A 16,448-nucleotide genomic window follows, 5' to 3' on the forward strand; every position below is an offset into this window, starting at 1 on the left:
CTAACTGCATCTAACTACGTCATTAAATCTAACCTGGAACAGGACCAACATCCATTCTATTCTACAGTTAACCCCCGGGAAAACATGTTTATTGTTTTATAGTCATCCATGTCTACAGGTTTAATCAATCCGATGTCACAGATTAACCTAAAGTTGATTTAATCCATCAACTGCTCTTACTGAGAAAGAGAAAAATATTTTTTGATAGCTATTAAGCTTAAAAACTTTTAATCGTTGCTTTCCTAAAGATTCAAATCGATAATGCACGGAGAAAGGTCTAATTATCTTCGAGCTTGAGGACTGTGTTTTACATTGAAGTGCTTCGTACTTGTGGAGATCCAATCTGCAGTGTAGGGCTCAGTGTCAGTTCGTTACTGAAGGATGGTCTTACAAATGCAAAGAAGCCTAGGTGGACCTCACACTATCACATCGGTTTCATCTAGCCCGACAAAACTTAATTTGGAAATCTAGCCGAAATGGACCAATTTGAGGACTCATAAACTGGCTGAAACAGCACTTGAATAGTGATTAGGTTGGGAATTGAAAGCCAGGATGAAAAATGTGCATCAGATTCATTGTTGATGGGGAATCCTCAAAAGGGGTTTTCACCGGGAAGTTTGATCAAAGAAACATGTTCTTGGAACGAGTTGACCTGATCTCAAGTTTTCTCATCACAACTCAATTTCGCTGCAAGTGGCTTCTATTAGCCAAAGCAATATGGAACCTTTCTGTGCATTACACGCAGGTTTATTTGAATAGCAATATGTCTCCAACCATGAGTCACATGGGGACGTTGTGACTGAACCTGTCACTTCACCAGAACCTTGAGGTGTCGGGATCGAACCCACCTGTGACCAGGTGTAAAAACCTTGGAGTCAACTTTGTGTGCAGACTCTTTCAGTGTTGTCACAACCCCTAGTGTACAGTACACAACCCTGTGCACTTACAAGAACCCACAAAGCCGTTGGTAATTGACCAGATGGTGGCCACATGAATACGTGCAAACACCTAGTTGCGGGTACAGCAACGTGCAGTGAACTTGGACAAAGTACTGTGACTATGTGTCTCAGTCCACCCAGCTGTGAATGGGTACCTCGTTAGGATGAGAAAGCCATAATAACTCGGTGCGCCTAGTGGCTGCAAGAGTTGTATACTCCCCAGGGAGTTGAGATTGATAATACGATGTGCCGTTTGACATTGACATCCAGTGATAGAGGGGAAAAATACCAGCGCCTTGAGTAAGCACCAGTTGCCTGGATATGTGCTATCTAAATATCCAATAATAAATAACAATAATAATAAAATAACCTATCTCTTCAATCCCTCCTTGTCCTCCAAAGGATAATTGAATTACATACTACACAACCTTCTAAGCGGGGAAGCGTTTGGAGACGTGTCTTTCAAGATGGATGTGATTAAGGATGTATCTGAAACATGTACATCTACAGTTCATATAATAAACAAACGTAAAGATGTGGATATTTTGTTGTATCTCCATTGTCGTAAAAGTGTACCTTGGTAGTATCATTCAAACCTATTTGAGTGTTTTCATTTTGTGCCTTTGGGAGCGAAGCGAAGGTTTAAAATGCATCTTAACCTTCATCCGATTCAGACTCTCAACAACACACCCTCCCTTTCAACTATGCATAGGCATTACGATATTCCGGAAATCTAAGATTTCGTTCGAACGCTCTCCTGACAGACAGATGTCCATCCATCATGCGAAATGTCCATACATTAATATCAAGTACGGAACCCCATACCTTTCCCCATGGAGTACCGGAAAATAGTTAGAGAAACAAGACACCACACACGCGCATCCAATTACACACGCACGCACCTATTGTTCGTACACATGTCAGTAAGGGTCTACCTATCCTAGCATATTTGTTAATATGTACAGCCCAACATAAATATTTTTAGTTTTGAAGATTTGAAACCGTTTAACAAATGTAATCGTTTAGACAGGTTGCTATGTACTAAACCTGGTAACACCATTTTCATAAGCGACAATTACCTTCACATAAGATTACCCTACAATCCACGGTTTGGAGCAAATGGTCGGTAGTTCCATCATCGGCCGCGACATTTACCAAAAGACTCTACTCGTTGTTACCCAGCCTGGCGCTCGGCGCGGAGGGTGGACGAAGCAAGAACTGGTCGGCTTGGAATCAATGTACTGGGTCTAAGTTTGTATCATGTTATTGTAGAGCTTTAGCGCTTTAAACAGATATTAGTATGGGCTTTTACTAGCTTTACACACATGCACTTGTACAGCGCTTTATATAGCCCATTTCATACAAACAATTATTCATTATAAACTGAGGGAAACAAATATGGGAACACCACTTCAAAGGCAGTGCTCCTTTATTTATTCTTAGATTTTCACCCACAGTGCAATACAAAGCTTGTGAAGAAACCGGGAAAAGAATAAAGGAACGCTTTCCTTATTTGTTTCCCTCAGTATATGATAATAACTATAATACAATTGTACTCCTCAAAGCAATGTGTGTGGTTGTGTGCGACATTTGGAAAAAGCTCATGGCTAGGGATATATGCAAAGTTTAACTTAAGCCATAATTACATCAATTCATGGTTTCATTATGATCAGATAGTCAATTCTCTTCACCGGAAATAGAATTAAAAGATACCAATGAAAGTGCCACATGTGTTTCTCATTTAGGTCTATGCTTTACGACTCAGGATGGAACAAACTATCCTCAAGACATTAATGACAAGTGGCATAATTTCAACTTTCCAATTGTCAACCAACTTTTTATGTCCTACACCTTAATGACTACATTTCACAACGTGTAAAGACCACTGGATCATGCTCATTCTACGAAGATTTCAAAGAGCATCATGTGGCTCTTGATCAAAAAGTCTAATATATATTTTAACACACTACGTCTTACAAACGCTTTAAATCGATTTATCATCAGTATTTTGTAATGTTTCAAGGTTATGCTATAGAACGGAATTTTACCATTACTTGCGGTGGTTTGTTGCCTTCATAAATGTTATGTGAAATATGTATTGACACCTATTTCTCCAAGTTCTTTGATGGCTCAACCAGCAGAATTTCTGCAATGTTCACACATGCGTAATTCTAAAGTGTTATTGTATCAAATAATACAGTAAAACATGATGCCTTTACTTCTTACCCTAGAGACACACTTGCCCATTTATGGGAAGTCACAGTGCAGAGTTACCTCCATTAGCTGCACGAGGATCCTCTGATTTTGCATCCAATCCCATATTCGCCCTGTTGTTGATCTATCATGGCTTTTTAAACAAACACAATTACCAGGTTCTATCACATGTTAAGCTGAAGGATCATTAGAATGGACATGAAACTAAAAAAAATACACATACGTTCTGAAGATAACATAGGCTTCTGGTAACGCTGTACAGCACTTCAATCAGAGCAAACCAATCCGATACAACTCCCAGCTTACCTATATTCAAGGTTCGCTGTTTTGCACTGGAAGTGTAACACTTATTGCTTACTTTGCGGATCTGTAGCAATCAGGGATCCTCCAGTCAGAAGACAAGAACAATTACCCGATGTAGGACTGAGGCAATAAACATTATCAGTGTTCGAAATCCTGTCTGCTGACCTTTACCTCAAGAGGCCCTCATGTCTGTCAAGATTAACTTGTCTGTCAACTTTTGCCTAAATACATAACATCTCTGTATCCCTTGCGGAGTTGATGTTGAAAAGGAGCCTTTGAACTATATGTCAAGTGCGTATTATGTAAAACTCGAATCAACTGATTGCAAATCCTTTAAGACTGTGTTGTCAAACGTGTCAATTCGTTAATGATACTCTGTACTGTAGACGGGTGATGTATACTGTGCACTAGGAGGGATGTTGCTTTTTGTCCTTGAGATGTTTCTGTATTTTTGCACTACACTCATGAGTATATTCAAACTACCCCTCCAGTGTTTTTTTCAGTTATATCTTGTTTTGTTATACGCTATGAACCATTGCTTGTGGTATGGACAGAACTAAGAGCATAGTTAATCTTTGCCCCAGTACAGTCACTGTGCCAAACTATTACAGTAAAACCACACAGGGTTGAATCATTCTTCGCTGATAATTTGGATGTTTAGAAATATTAATGGGATTCCAGACATAAATCGCAGTCCATGTGTATCATAATTTGCAGATATCAAATGTTTCGTTTTTTATGTTGACAATTATATCCTATTTGTAGGTCTTTGATGTGAAGAGTTTTATTCACCATGTCAATTAATGTTTGTGCTGTAAATCAGCTCAACATCAGCAAACGTGCTCGCTCTGTGTGGTGTTTGGTATTCACAATATGAGGTAACTGCATGATTAGCATGTGTTGCAAAATGACTCAATACGTGGTAGCAGAACAATTACACAATCTGTTGCAAAGAGAGATATACATTTATAGATGTACTTACACGTTGTTGAAACCGAAAATATGCACATATGTATCCAATGTTTTAAGGTCGATTAGGTTCCACACTGGTAACATTAAGCACTTTCCGTAATTTATAAATACAATTATTTTGTTATAACAAACAACTGACATATTCTTTCACCACCATTTTCTGTTGATCATCATCTGGGTTCCAGTTAAATTGCAAACATTTTATGGAACGACTCCTCTTTCTGTAGCCATTGAACATCATTTTGTCTTTTCTCTGTGGATCATCGAATCTGGTCTCCTGTACTTAAATTGCAAACATTTTAAGGAACGACTCCTCTTTCTGTTTCCATTGAACATCATAAAGTTTTACTTTCTAAATAATTCAGGCATTGCACTTCTCAGGGACAATTATTGAACACAACTCTCTCCTGAGATGGGAATGTGGGACATAAGTCTCTGATACCATTGGCATATATCAGTGCAAACCGCGTGTCAAATTCTTTCACCTTGTTTCACACAAGGTCCCCGGATAACTTGATATCTTGAGTGCCCAAACTCGACAACGTCACTATCCTTGCATTATTTGAGGTCATTCACCTTGAACGTGACTACAGTTCGTTTGGCCTAAAAGCGGACCGATGAATTGCAATCTAACTCGAAAACTAATAAACATATATTTCTCAATGAAACGCTGATCATAATCAAAACATCAGACCAACTCTGTGAGTTTTATTGCAGAATTTATGTCCTAAAAATAAAAAGTTGTTTAACAAACTATCATTAAAATATTGACACAGTTCACTATTTGTTATGCGGGAGGAGTGCAAACAGATGAACAGCCAGGTGTGATAAAGGATGGTGACGGCACAGCACAGGTAAATGAATCTATAACTTGTCGGCACTTGTGCGCGTGCTTTTCGTACACCTTGCTATTCCTCTCTTTGAGCCAAACGGACTATAGTTTAGTTTCGCGAACATGTCGATTCTGAAATGAGTAAACACTATATAGCTGCTTACAATGTGTCTATACAAGTTTTCGAATATAGAAGCAACTGTTAGTGGTACCTTTAAAAAAATTGCAAAGGTTGCTTTTTTAGACTTTTTCTTTACTGCAAGATATCTTATAATGAATACGTCTGAGGTATTCGCATTTTCTAATCACTTCTCTTTTCACCATAAATAGAAAATAACATCTCCATAAGTCTTGTCTTCGTGAAAAGAGTTATGGACACGGATTACAGTACGAAAATTTACCATCGATACTTGCCAAATCCCAGACACCTTTATGTCGAGAGGTTTCCGTGCTACGGCTGATGAAATCAGACTAACACAAAACCCAGAAATATATAGCCTCGATTCCTTCACTCTCAGGCAACTAAGGGAAGATTGCCGTCTGGGCCTTAGTTATCTAAACAGCATCCTAGGTTCATGTTCAAAGCAAGACGGATTTCTTGTCATTACGAATTGACGTGAACTTCAGGAAGACACCATTTTGGGAAAGGCGGTTGCAGCCGGCAACAGCTGGAGGAGGGGCTGTTAATTAGGTCTCCCGGAGTCTGAGGAGGCACATAATCAGAACGGGATGTCTTAGTGGGCAAGTTCTCATCAGCAGGTGGGGATTAATGAGGACTTTGGGCATCAGATGCATCGTTCAGAACAAATTGATAGTAGTTTTGTCCTTCAAAACTATTTTTCACGCATTCGAAGTTTGTACTTTGAAATGTTTTCTAAGTATTTTTGTGATCGTTTTACGCTGAGAAGTTCAAGGTAGGCTTTAGGTTGCCGTTGTAAGGGTCTTCAGCTTTCAGCAAGCTTCATTTACCCTTTCTATTGCTTTTTCGTGGATTACTGTTGAGTCAGAGGTATTGGGTAAAGTCTTAACGAGATCCCTGGAAATATAGTAATCGTAGGTCCTTAATGCTGTTGGTTGTGGTGTCTACTTCTTGTATCTTTGAGAGCGGGGTAGCTCTGAGGTCAAAGTAGTCGCCCGTCCCACTGAAGACCCAGGTTCGATTGTTATTATTGACAAGGATTAAATGTGAACACATTTGTGGTGTCCAGTACCTTTATATTGCTGGACCAGTGGTAAATCGGCTTAAAACCTAAGTCACCTAATTACTACATCGCGAACGCTGGCTCATGTTTTCACCAGTCAGTGTGGATGAAAACTAAAAAACTGAAAATATACTTCCATAAACTTAATAAACATTTTACAAGGCCAACATGTAGAACGGAATGTTGTTTGGTTTACCGTTTGGTTTCCTACAGACACCTGCACTGAAATCACGAGCATTATTCCTGAGATATAGTTCATCCATTGTTTCCACATACGCTTTAAGAACTTGAATCGGAATGCGGTATTGATCGTAGGGTACCAACAATGACCATTCATTTACATATCGAGTCCATGGACAATATACGTTAATATTTAATTCACTGCTAATCACGTTCTCCCCATGTGTCATAATTTAAAAGGTATCTTGTCAACTGAGCACAGTTGTTACAAAGGCTTCTAATGACTACCTGACCAGCGTCAGTGTGAGAACGGGTGATTAAGGCATTCACTAACATCGCAGCCGGGGACCGAAAATGGGTCTCATGCATTGAATCCACGTTAATAATGGCACTCGGACATTCGGTGTGACGAGGAACGTTTCAACCATTGACTGACTGACTGACTGAGTTTGGTTTTACGCCGCTTTTAGCAATATTCCAGCAACATCACGGCGGGGGACACCAGAAATGGGCTTCACACATTGCACCCATGTGGGGATTCGAACCCGGGTCTTCGGCGTGACGAGCCAACGCTTTAACCACTAGGCTATCTCACCGCCCCTTCAACCACTGAACTACCTTACCGCGCCTTTTTAGAACAAAATGCTTGTATATTTTATATTGCATAGCAGGCAATCTTTAGATGTGTGTATTCTCGGATTTGTTTATTAATAATCATTATAATACAGTAGATTTATAATGCGCAAAAAACTCCAGGCACTTAGTGCCTGCTCATAGCGCTACACAAAATAAAATACACTGCAGTAGAGATGTAATATTTTAACTGGTAATTTAATCTTTACAGAATGTTTGGTTTAAATTATGTCTTAGCAGCTTTTAAAGCTTGTTAATGACTGGGGTTTCTTTATTCCCAAGGGAAGATCGTTCCACAGAGTCCGGGCCATGTAAGCAAATGATCTCTGTCCATACTTTTTGAGGCGGGTTTGGGGTACTTTAAGAAGTAACTTATCAGCAGATCTTAGTGTCTGAGAAGGTTCATATTTTTCAATCAATTCTGTCAGATAAACAGGAGCAGTTTGATTGACACACTTATATCAAGGTAGGAATCTTGTATTGGACTCGAGCTTGGCCTGGAAGCCAGTGTAGGGAGGTTACCGCTGGTGTTATATATACACACTTATTAGTTCGGGTCACTCTCCGTATTCTCGTATTTGTGTATTCTCGTATTTGTGTGTTCTCGTATTTGTGTGTTCTCGTATTTGTGTATTCTCGTATTTGTGTATTCTCGTATTTGTATATACTCGTATTGTCGCATGTGTGTTCTCGTATTTGTATATTCTCGTATTTGTGTGTTCTCGTATTTGTGTATTCTCGCATTTGTGTATTCTCACATTTGTGTATTCTCGTATTTGTGTATTCTCGTATTTGTGTATTCTCGCATTTGTGTGTTCAAGCATTTGTGTATTCTCGCATTTGTCTATTCTCGTATTTGTGTGTTCTCGTATTTGTGTATTCTCGCATTTGTGTATTCTCACATTTGTGTATTCTCGTATTTGTGTATTCTCGTATTTGTGTATTCTCGCATTTGTGTGTTCAAGCATTTGTGTGTTCAAGCATTTGTCTATTCTCGCATTTGTTTGTACATTGTTGCAGTGAACAGTGCACTGTGTACAAAACTACTTGTTGAGAGACAGTTTACAGTAGGTCCTCTTAGTGATATGATCTCACAATTGAAGTGAAAAGAAGAGTTTAACACTATATCTCTCACGTACAAAAATGTCGACCTTATGCATCCCTTAAACATACAAACAGTTACTGTATGCCAATATAATCAAATCTATAAGCTCAGTGCAAAACAATACCCAGTCTTGACTATCCCCAGAAATGCTCCATATGGTTTATAGGGCAAAATAGCGGTGAAAATCATAGAAATGAAGCACTGAAAATCTGTATAGACGCCAGCTGTTTGGAAAGTTACATTTTTAACAATAATGTACATGATTCATGTTTCAATTGCTCGATGGGACGTTAAATATGTTAAAAAGAATGACTCAATGAGATTATTTCTCTCCGTGGTGATAATCTATAGACCTCTTTGATCTGTCTCCACGATTAAGTTTCATTGGTTCTGGACGTTCAGAAGACGCATGGGCGCATGTATGATCAGTGTGCACCTGGGATTTAAGCTCACAACCAGTGAACCGTGGTCCCAATGAGTGGTGTTTAAATTCTATGCCGCTTTTAGCAACGTACCAGCAATATCACGGCGGGGGACACCAGAAAGTGGCTTCACATAGTGTACACATGTGGGGAATCGAACCCTTGTCTTCAGCGTGACGAGCGAACGCTTTAACCACTAAGCTACCCCACCGCCCCGTGGCCACAATGAATATCACTTAACGTTATCAAGTAAATAATTTACAGCGCTCTGACTGAGGGTTTTTACAAGCCGAACTCCTAAACTGCAAACCTCGAGGCCTGGATTACCTTAAATGGAAGTAATCACCATCATGTTCACCACCTGTCTTATATGAGTTCAGTTAATTCCATTACCTATCGATTCACAGCTTGTATTTCGCTTAGTGAGAAGCTTCAACCCCTGCTTCCTCGTCTTCATCTTACAAGAAACGCAATATCGCAAATCCTTTCAAGGTCACATAGGAGTCTCTATGAATACCAGCATATGTGTAATCTTGTGAAACCCTGTTTCCATGGCTGCCACCATGACGTCATCAGTGTTCCAGTGAGACTTGTAGATTCCTGTCAATTAGATGCACCCATCCATTTGTTCATGAGAATGGCTTTATCGTGAAGTGAATCTATTTTGAATAGCTTAAGACGTACCGTACCCTCTGATTGACGTAAGATATCACCTTTCAATTCCGTAGGGACGGTGGGGGTAGCCTAGTGGTTAAAGCGTTCGCTCGTCACGACGAAGACCCGGGTTCGATTCACCACATGGGTACAATGAGCGAAGCCCATTTCTTGTGTCCCTCGTCGTGATATTGCTGGATTATTGCAAAAAGCGACGTAAAACTCACTCACTTAATCACTTCAAATCCGTCTTAGCTGTAGGCGTGCGATCCACGTGATGACCAGATATTAATCTCCTTTGGCCTGGTCATCAGTCAGCACAATACAAGAGAGTCACAAAAGAAAATCAGGTCACTTACATTCGCAGACATCTATGTCATTGGTGACTTATAGTGGTATATAGATATAAGGTTTGCTTCTGTTTAGTATTTTAAGCCCGATCAAGCCTACAATCGAGACACTATACGCTATTTCTGACAACCTTTTATACTTATATTTCAGCATTCGGCCGGCATGCGGTGATAGAACACTGAAATACCACTAAAAGTAAGGTGAATCAAACGCACACAGCTAACCTAGATGCGACTAAATAGGTCTTCAGTAAATGAACACATCACCAAACATATTATCGACCTAGCAATACGGACTCCAAGACGACCATTATTTTCAACCTTAGTACCGAACGTCAGACAGTGAAACAAGAAGTGCCACTTTATACCGTCTTTTACTTCGACGTAGGGATCGAACCGTCGACATTCCATTATCCGGACGTCCACCCGATATCGGTAACAGTTTAGATACAATAACGTTTATATGCATTGAGTAAAAGAAACGTAACGACCACAACCGTCCAACCCTTCACTGCATGAAACTTTGATGTAAATATGACAAGTTAATGCTAATTTCTTGTCATTTTTTACTGCTATTACGAAATGCATTAGTAAGCCTCTCTGAACATTCCAACGTTTTGGCCAGCAACAGATGTTTCATGTGTAAAACAAGGTTGGTCGGTTTGTTGTTTAAAGCCGCACCCAGCAAAACTCCAGCTATATGGCGGCGTTCTGAAGATAATCGAGTTTGGACCAGATATTCCAGTGATCAATAGCATGAACATCGATCTCCGCAACTGGGACATGATGACATGTGTCAACCAAGCCAGACCACCCGATCCCATCAGTCGCCTCTTACGACAAGCATGGGTTGCTAAAAAGCAAATTGTAACCCGGATCTTCATTGGTTCTATAACAAGGTGGAGATGAAGTCGATGGAGCGATAGCATTCACTTGTAACAGTCAGGGACAAAACAACACCAAATGCATCATCTACATCATCAATGCAAAAGGATTTCACTGTTACAGGGAAAATGAATAGTTTGTTTGATGTACGGAGCTCACGCGGTTTATTCAAAAGCCTGTGTGAGGTGGTGAGGTGAAATTGGGTTTAACGTCGTGCTTGAGAATATTTCGCTCATATGACGACGTGCATGCGTGTGTATGTGTATGTGCGGCTGCTTGTACTAGCCCAGACTGAAGCTGGTTTTATAGTGCTAGCCCACTGAGATACCATGCCGCAGTGAAGCATGAATACCCCACTCAGACACACTATACTGACCAGTCCTTGTTGTACCCATTAATGCCGAGCGCCAGGCAGGGACCAAGTACCATATTTTAACGTCTTTTGGTATGACGCGGTCGGGGATCGAACCCGCGACCTTCCGCTCTCCGGGCGGACGCTCTAACCACTACACCACGGAGGCGGTCCAAAAGCCTGTGTAGTGGGTTAAAAACTATACAGAAATGGATCGTCTGTGAGCCAGTAGGATTGTTTAAATGAAGAATTTTGAAGAGTAATCAGAGCAAATTTGGGATTCGGAACAGGGGGATATTCATACAGATAATTATGACCGTGTTGTAATTAAATATAGCGGATGATTATAGCTGTAATAATAATTAAACCGGGACTTGTAACAGTGGTGATAGGACAATAAATACGATCGACCGTGAATATGTAATGAGGATGCTGCAACTACTAATGTTACTACTACTACTACTACTACTACTACTACTACTACTACTACTACTACTACTACTACCACTACTACAACTACCAATACTACTAAAAAAACAAAACAAAACCCAACCCTACCAGGGTACTGACACCTCACACGAAGACTCGTGTACGACAATAGATACCATCACCTTCCATTGTCTATCATTCTCTTATAGAATAAGGCGAAAATAGGGGGAAGTGTTTTAAGTAACATGTAGTCTCATGACAGAATAATATTGTGCATATTTGCTCACAATTACATCTCTGAAGATAATCTTGTGGGGCGTGTCAAGGCAAGCAAAGTGTTAATGAGAAGGTTCTCTCAACGACCAGTCAATCGAGTTTATAAGCAGCACGTTATGTAACTTTTTTCTTGAGAACCCTACAGATCTGAAGTGAAACAAAGGCTTTCTTGCTGATACTCAGGACCAGTTAAATCCCACTCGAAACCGCCAATGCGTGCTTTTGAGAAAAAGGGCATTATGAAATGTAAGTGCAGTGAATTTGATGAGACTATCACCAACGTGACAGTGAATGTCAAGCTTTGGCACAAATACAGTAACTTATTGGCGTGGTTCAATCCTTTCATCTTCGCCATACTTACGTTTTTGACTTCACTCACAGTACGACCCAAAATACGCACAGGGTGCCTTGGAAAAGGGTAAACATAAAAATCTTTGAAATATGCCCTTGTACAGTTTCGGCCGTATCAAGGCTACACGACAATTGTTGTGAGAATAATGAATGCTACTTATATAAATCATAATCATGATCATAATATAATGGCACGACCTGTCAAAGACCAGAAGCTTCAAGAAGCAGAATATTTTGTAACAGTTAAGACATGACGTATATAGCGTGACCTAGAATCAGATGTTTAGATGTACCGTTATATTAAATATATGCAGATTGGGCATCAAAACAAGTCTGGTAACTGAGGCGATGGCTTGGAGAAGAACCACTAACGTTTAACAGCGACAACCGGCCCGATCGATAATAGAAAGTGAAAGATATAACAGGTTTCAATTTCCTCAGAGGCAAGGAATTCAAGACAATGTGACACAATGGGGTTATTCCTGCTTCAGGTCTTTCAGAAGTATCATAGAGACCGGTTGGATTTCCAACGTTAAAATTCTTCTCATGTCCACGTTTGGCGTTGCGATCGATTTTACCCCACGCAATATGAATACCAAAACCTCCCACCAGTGTTTTAAGTCGGTAACATTGTTCCAGATATCCAGCGCAAAGACTTGGCAGGAATGGAAACATTCCCCGAGGTTTAGCTGAACTGTACATGGGCATTACAATAGTCCCAGTTCTGTAGTCACAAATCACAGCCCGTTTACCACTTCCGGTGAAATTAATCCGCCAAAAGGTCAACACTAATGAGGTATTATTCCGGATGATATGCGGCGTTTGATTTATTGCCCGTTTGAGTCCATGTCCCTCTTACACCTCTCTTAAGGATGATGGTAGATTGATCCCTTGACTTTAAAATGGCACTACTGTCTGCTACAAACAGTTGGATCAACAATGATGTCGCCTTCAGAAGGCTGCCATTAGTGCCGTAGTGAGTTTCTGTACTTGAAGCAATGACCACTCCATTGTGGTCCGACTGTAGCAATTTCCATTATACTGTCATCCAAATCTAACACAGCTATTTGTATAAGCTAAATAACAGATTAGCTTGGGGAATTCGTTTGTCCAAGATTATTCAGACATGTGCTTTCAGCCTTTGGGGATATCAGTGATCTTCATGCTGCAATAACAGAAACTAGTATATGTTGATCGCCGTCTTGTAGCTGGAATATTGCTGAGTGCGGCGTTAAACTACAAACGAGGTTGAATAAATTCAAAATATCTACAAGTATATTAGTCTGGAAAATAGCACTCAACCCTCACAGGATTTAAAAAGCATACAATGCCTCGTCTTTGTGTTTGCAAAAAAATTGACTGTTGCTATATATAGACGTCACATGATGCATTATTCATGATCCAATAACGTAAATTACGAAACAAGTCAAGACCTATTTCACATGTCGATGGTTTTCCACGAAGATGCTTTCGATATTGGCTTCCTGTCAATGGAGCCTTTGTTACCAATTACTCTCCTGTCACTCCGTTTGGGAAGCATCCAATATCAAGGAAACGAAAAAAAGATCACATACATCACCACTTTAGCACAAAGTCGTCACATTGCATAGAACCACCCAGACGAAACTAACACTCGATATGAAACCGCATTATTCTCTATGTCCAATGTGACGGGGCGGACTATATCTGCGTCCGTCCTGTCCACTATCGGGTCAGTTCACGCTCTGACGGCTATTTCTATTAACCCCAGCCATACGATGGCTTTTTCCGGGCAAGTGTCCCCAGAGCTTAAACACTCAATCATGAGGCCAGTGACTATTTTCCCCCCTAAATCACAACATGTGTCTTCAACTTTGTCTGATAACTAGGTTCCTCTAACGTAAGGCTTCTTAGTCAAGGCGAAACGCGGAATGCAGACGTCAGTTGCAAAGATTTATGTGTATATGTATGTGTTCCTGTCTAAGCTGTATTTCATCTAGCATAAGACTTCATAGGGAAGGCAAAACGTTGAATGTAGACATCAAGGATGTATGGGTATAAGTGTTAATGTCTAAGCTGCGATGGCTGCAGACAAGTTGATGTAAAAACATTTTTGCTTTGCTTACACGTTAAATATACAGTAAACCTTAATCTGGAAGTATCGTTCATTATGACGTCGTCCGGATTACAAAGTGTCCGGATAATGTTACATTTATCACAATAAATTTGCAAATTAAACGAACAAGTAAGCCTGATGTTTGTATTATATATTGAAACAATCAATTTGTGTGGAATATTTCGTTCATTTCATATAATAAATGATATGAAAGATGACGTTAAATGTGGTTTAATGTAGCATACAATTCAAGGTGAATGCACTCCTATAGCAACGTGCGTGTGCGTGTGTGAATGGCTATTTGTACTAGTAAGCACTGATTTCGTTTTATAGTAATAATCTTCTGAGACACCATATCACTGTTAAACATGCATACATGTACCCTCTCAAACACAGTACATAGACTCTACGCACTGACTCTGTGCTAAAGTCGTATCCACCTGTAATGCCTCGCGCCGAGCAACAACAAAGCGGTCTTTTGAGGATATGATACACACGAATAATGAAATAATATCAAACAAGGGATATAAAGGTCTCCAGGAACCCTTAGATTCCAGACAATGCCATCCGTATGCGTTCAATACGACCATGGTCAATCTTATTCTGACCATACCTTAGACATACGGGGATATGCTGACCGATGACCAAGACAAGTGTTCAGCGTATAAAGTAAACAAACTTAACATGAAGCAAATTATACATTTAACTAAATGTGATTATGCAGTGTGTTTCTGATATTCACAAGATGAAGACGGTATCAGTGATTTCGGGATGTTTCAAATTCAAGGGCAACTGAAGGAAACGATTTCCATACATCATTCCATCCCATTGATACTCAATACGCAATTGATACTCACTGATACTCAATATGAAAACACGCTGTTTGAAACTGTTAAGTATTGTTTCTTACTCGCCCCTAATGTATGGTACTATATGTCCAATGGTCGTACTTTAGGTATTCTTCACTTTCCTTGCTGCTTTTTCGCCAGTTTTCGGAGACTATGCGTGGTGCCTCACGCCTTGGGATGTCAGATTTATAAACCAAAAATGGTTTGCGTTTCAAAATTGACAATCCAAACCATTCTAAAACCAGACGACACGACTACATCACAGTGTTTTCTTCTTCGGGGATTCTTTCCCGGCGTTACAAAAAAGATAATATGATTTGAAAATCAAATCCCACAAGGGCGCTTTTGTTTTATGATGAGAAATACGCCAGTAATATAATGTGCAATCTCCATCTAGTTCTAAAACCAAATAATGATGTTATAATTCTCGAGTGAATGATTTTTATCGAGTATTATAAAATGTTTAAATATAATTAATCACTGGCACTTAAACGAATATAATTCGGACGAAAATATGCTTTTGTGTGTGGTGCATGTGGACATTTTGTGAAGATGGGAATAGGGAGGTTAGTTTCTGGTACACTGCGTTCCCAAAAGCTCAAATATTAGCTTACCTTCTATTTATTTGTTTTGGCTCAGTCGATGTTGTTTTCGGATTGTAAACTATCTGCATTTTATCTTATCGTATCTATGGTGGTAAGTAGAATAAAAACAGTTGTAATATGGATATTGCGGTCTCCCATTGTTTCTCAAAATCATCCAAGTCATCGCTTTCAGTGAAGAGCACAATACTTACAACATATGAACATTAAAGTACTTCCGTCCTTATTCAAAGCACGATTTATCGTTGAACCCATCAACCTAAGCACGAATGAAATTCAATGGTTGTTGCTTAAAATGGGTTTAAATGTAGCATTAATAAAAGTTACCTGTGCAAGTCCTGCGATAGAGGTAAGTAGAACGCCAAAGACTGGTAGTAGTAGCATTTTGAAGGCGTCCATGGCTTGCGTGTGGTGTTATCAAATCACTCTGCCTCCATTGGCAACAGCTTCTGTCTCTCTCAACTCTGACTCGGAGTCGCTATTGATCCAGCAGCATAGGGAGGTCACATGATTTCCTGCTGGTCACATGACTTCCTGGCGGTGTACTGTCAAATGGCAATGACTTGGGGATATAGTTTTATAACCATGTTGTTTCGCGTTACACGTAAATTAAAACGATATAAATTGTGGTTTAATTTGGCCTTCCAGATTATTTCACATTTATAGCAGTATGTGCGTGAGTGAGTGAAAGAGGATGTGTGCATGTGTGATTGAGTGAATAAAATGTGGTTTAACTTTGCCTACCGGATTATTACGCTTTTATTGAGGTGTGTGTGTGAGTGAGTGAGAGATAATGTTTGCGTGA

At 39.8% G+C, this 16,448-nt stretch overlaps 1 protein-coding gene across 1 annotated transcript in view; it reads right to left on the reverse strand.

Annotated features, from left to right (window-relative positions):
• The window catches only part of LOC124283448, a 41,935-nt gene extending 25,807 nt beyond the window's left edge, over nucleotides 1-16,128 (reverse strand). The window contains exon 1 of the mRNA XM_046719509.1: nucleotides 15,971-16,128. Coding sequence (XP_046575465.1) covers nucleotides 15,971-16,042 — 72 coding nt within the window. The 5' untranslated portion in view covers nucleotides 16,043-16,128. The remainder of the gene's footprint in view (nucleotides 1-15,970) is intronic.
• Between the last annotated feature and the right edge of the window lie 320 nt (nucleotides 16,129-16,448).

Source organism: Haliotis rubra, unplaced genomic scaffold, assembly GCF_003918875.1.
Source record: "Haliotis rubra isolate DU_JTF1 unplaced genomic scaffold, ASM391887v1 Scf316, whole genome shotgun sequence".
In the NCBI taxonomy this organism is placed as follows: Eukaryota; Metazoa; Mollusca; class Gastropoda; order Lepetellida; family Haliotidae; genus Haliotis; species Haliotis rubra.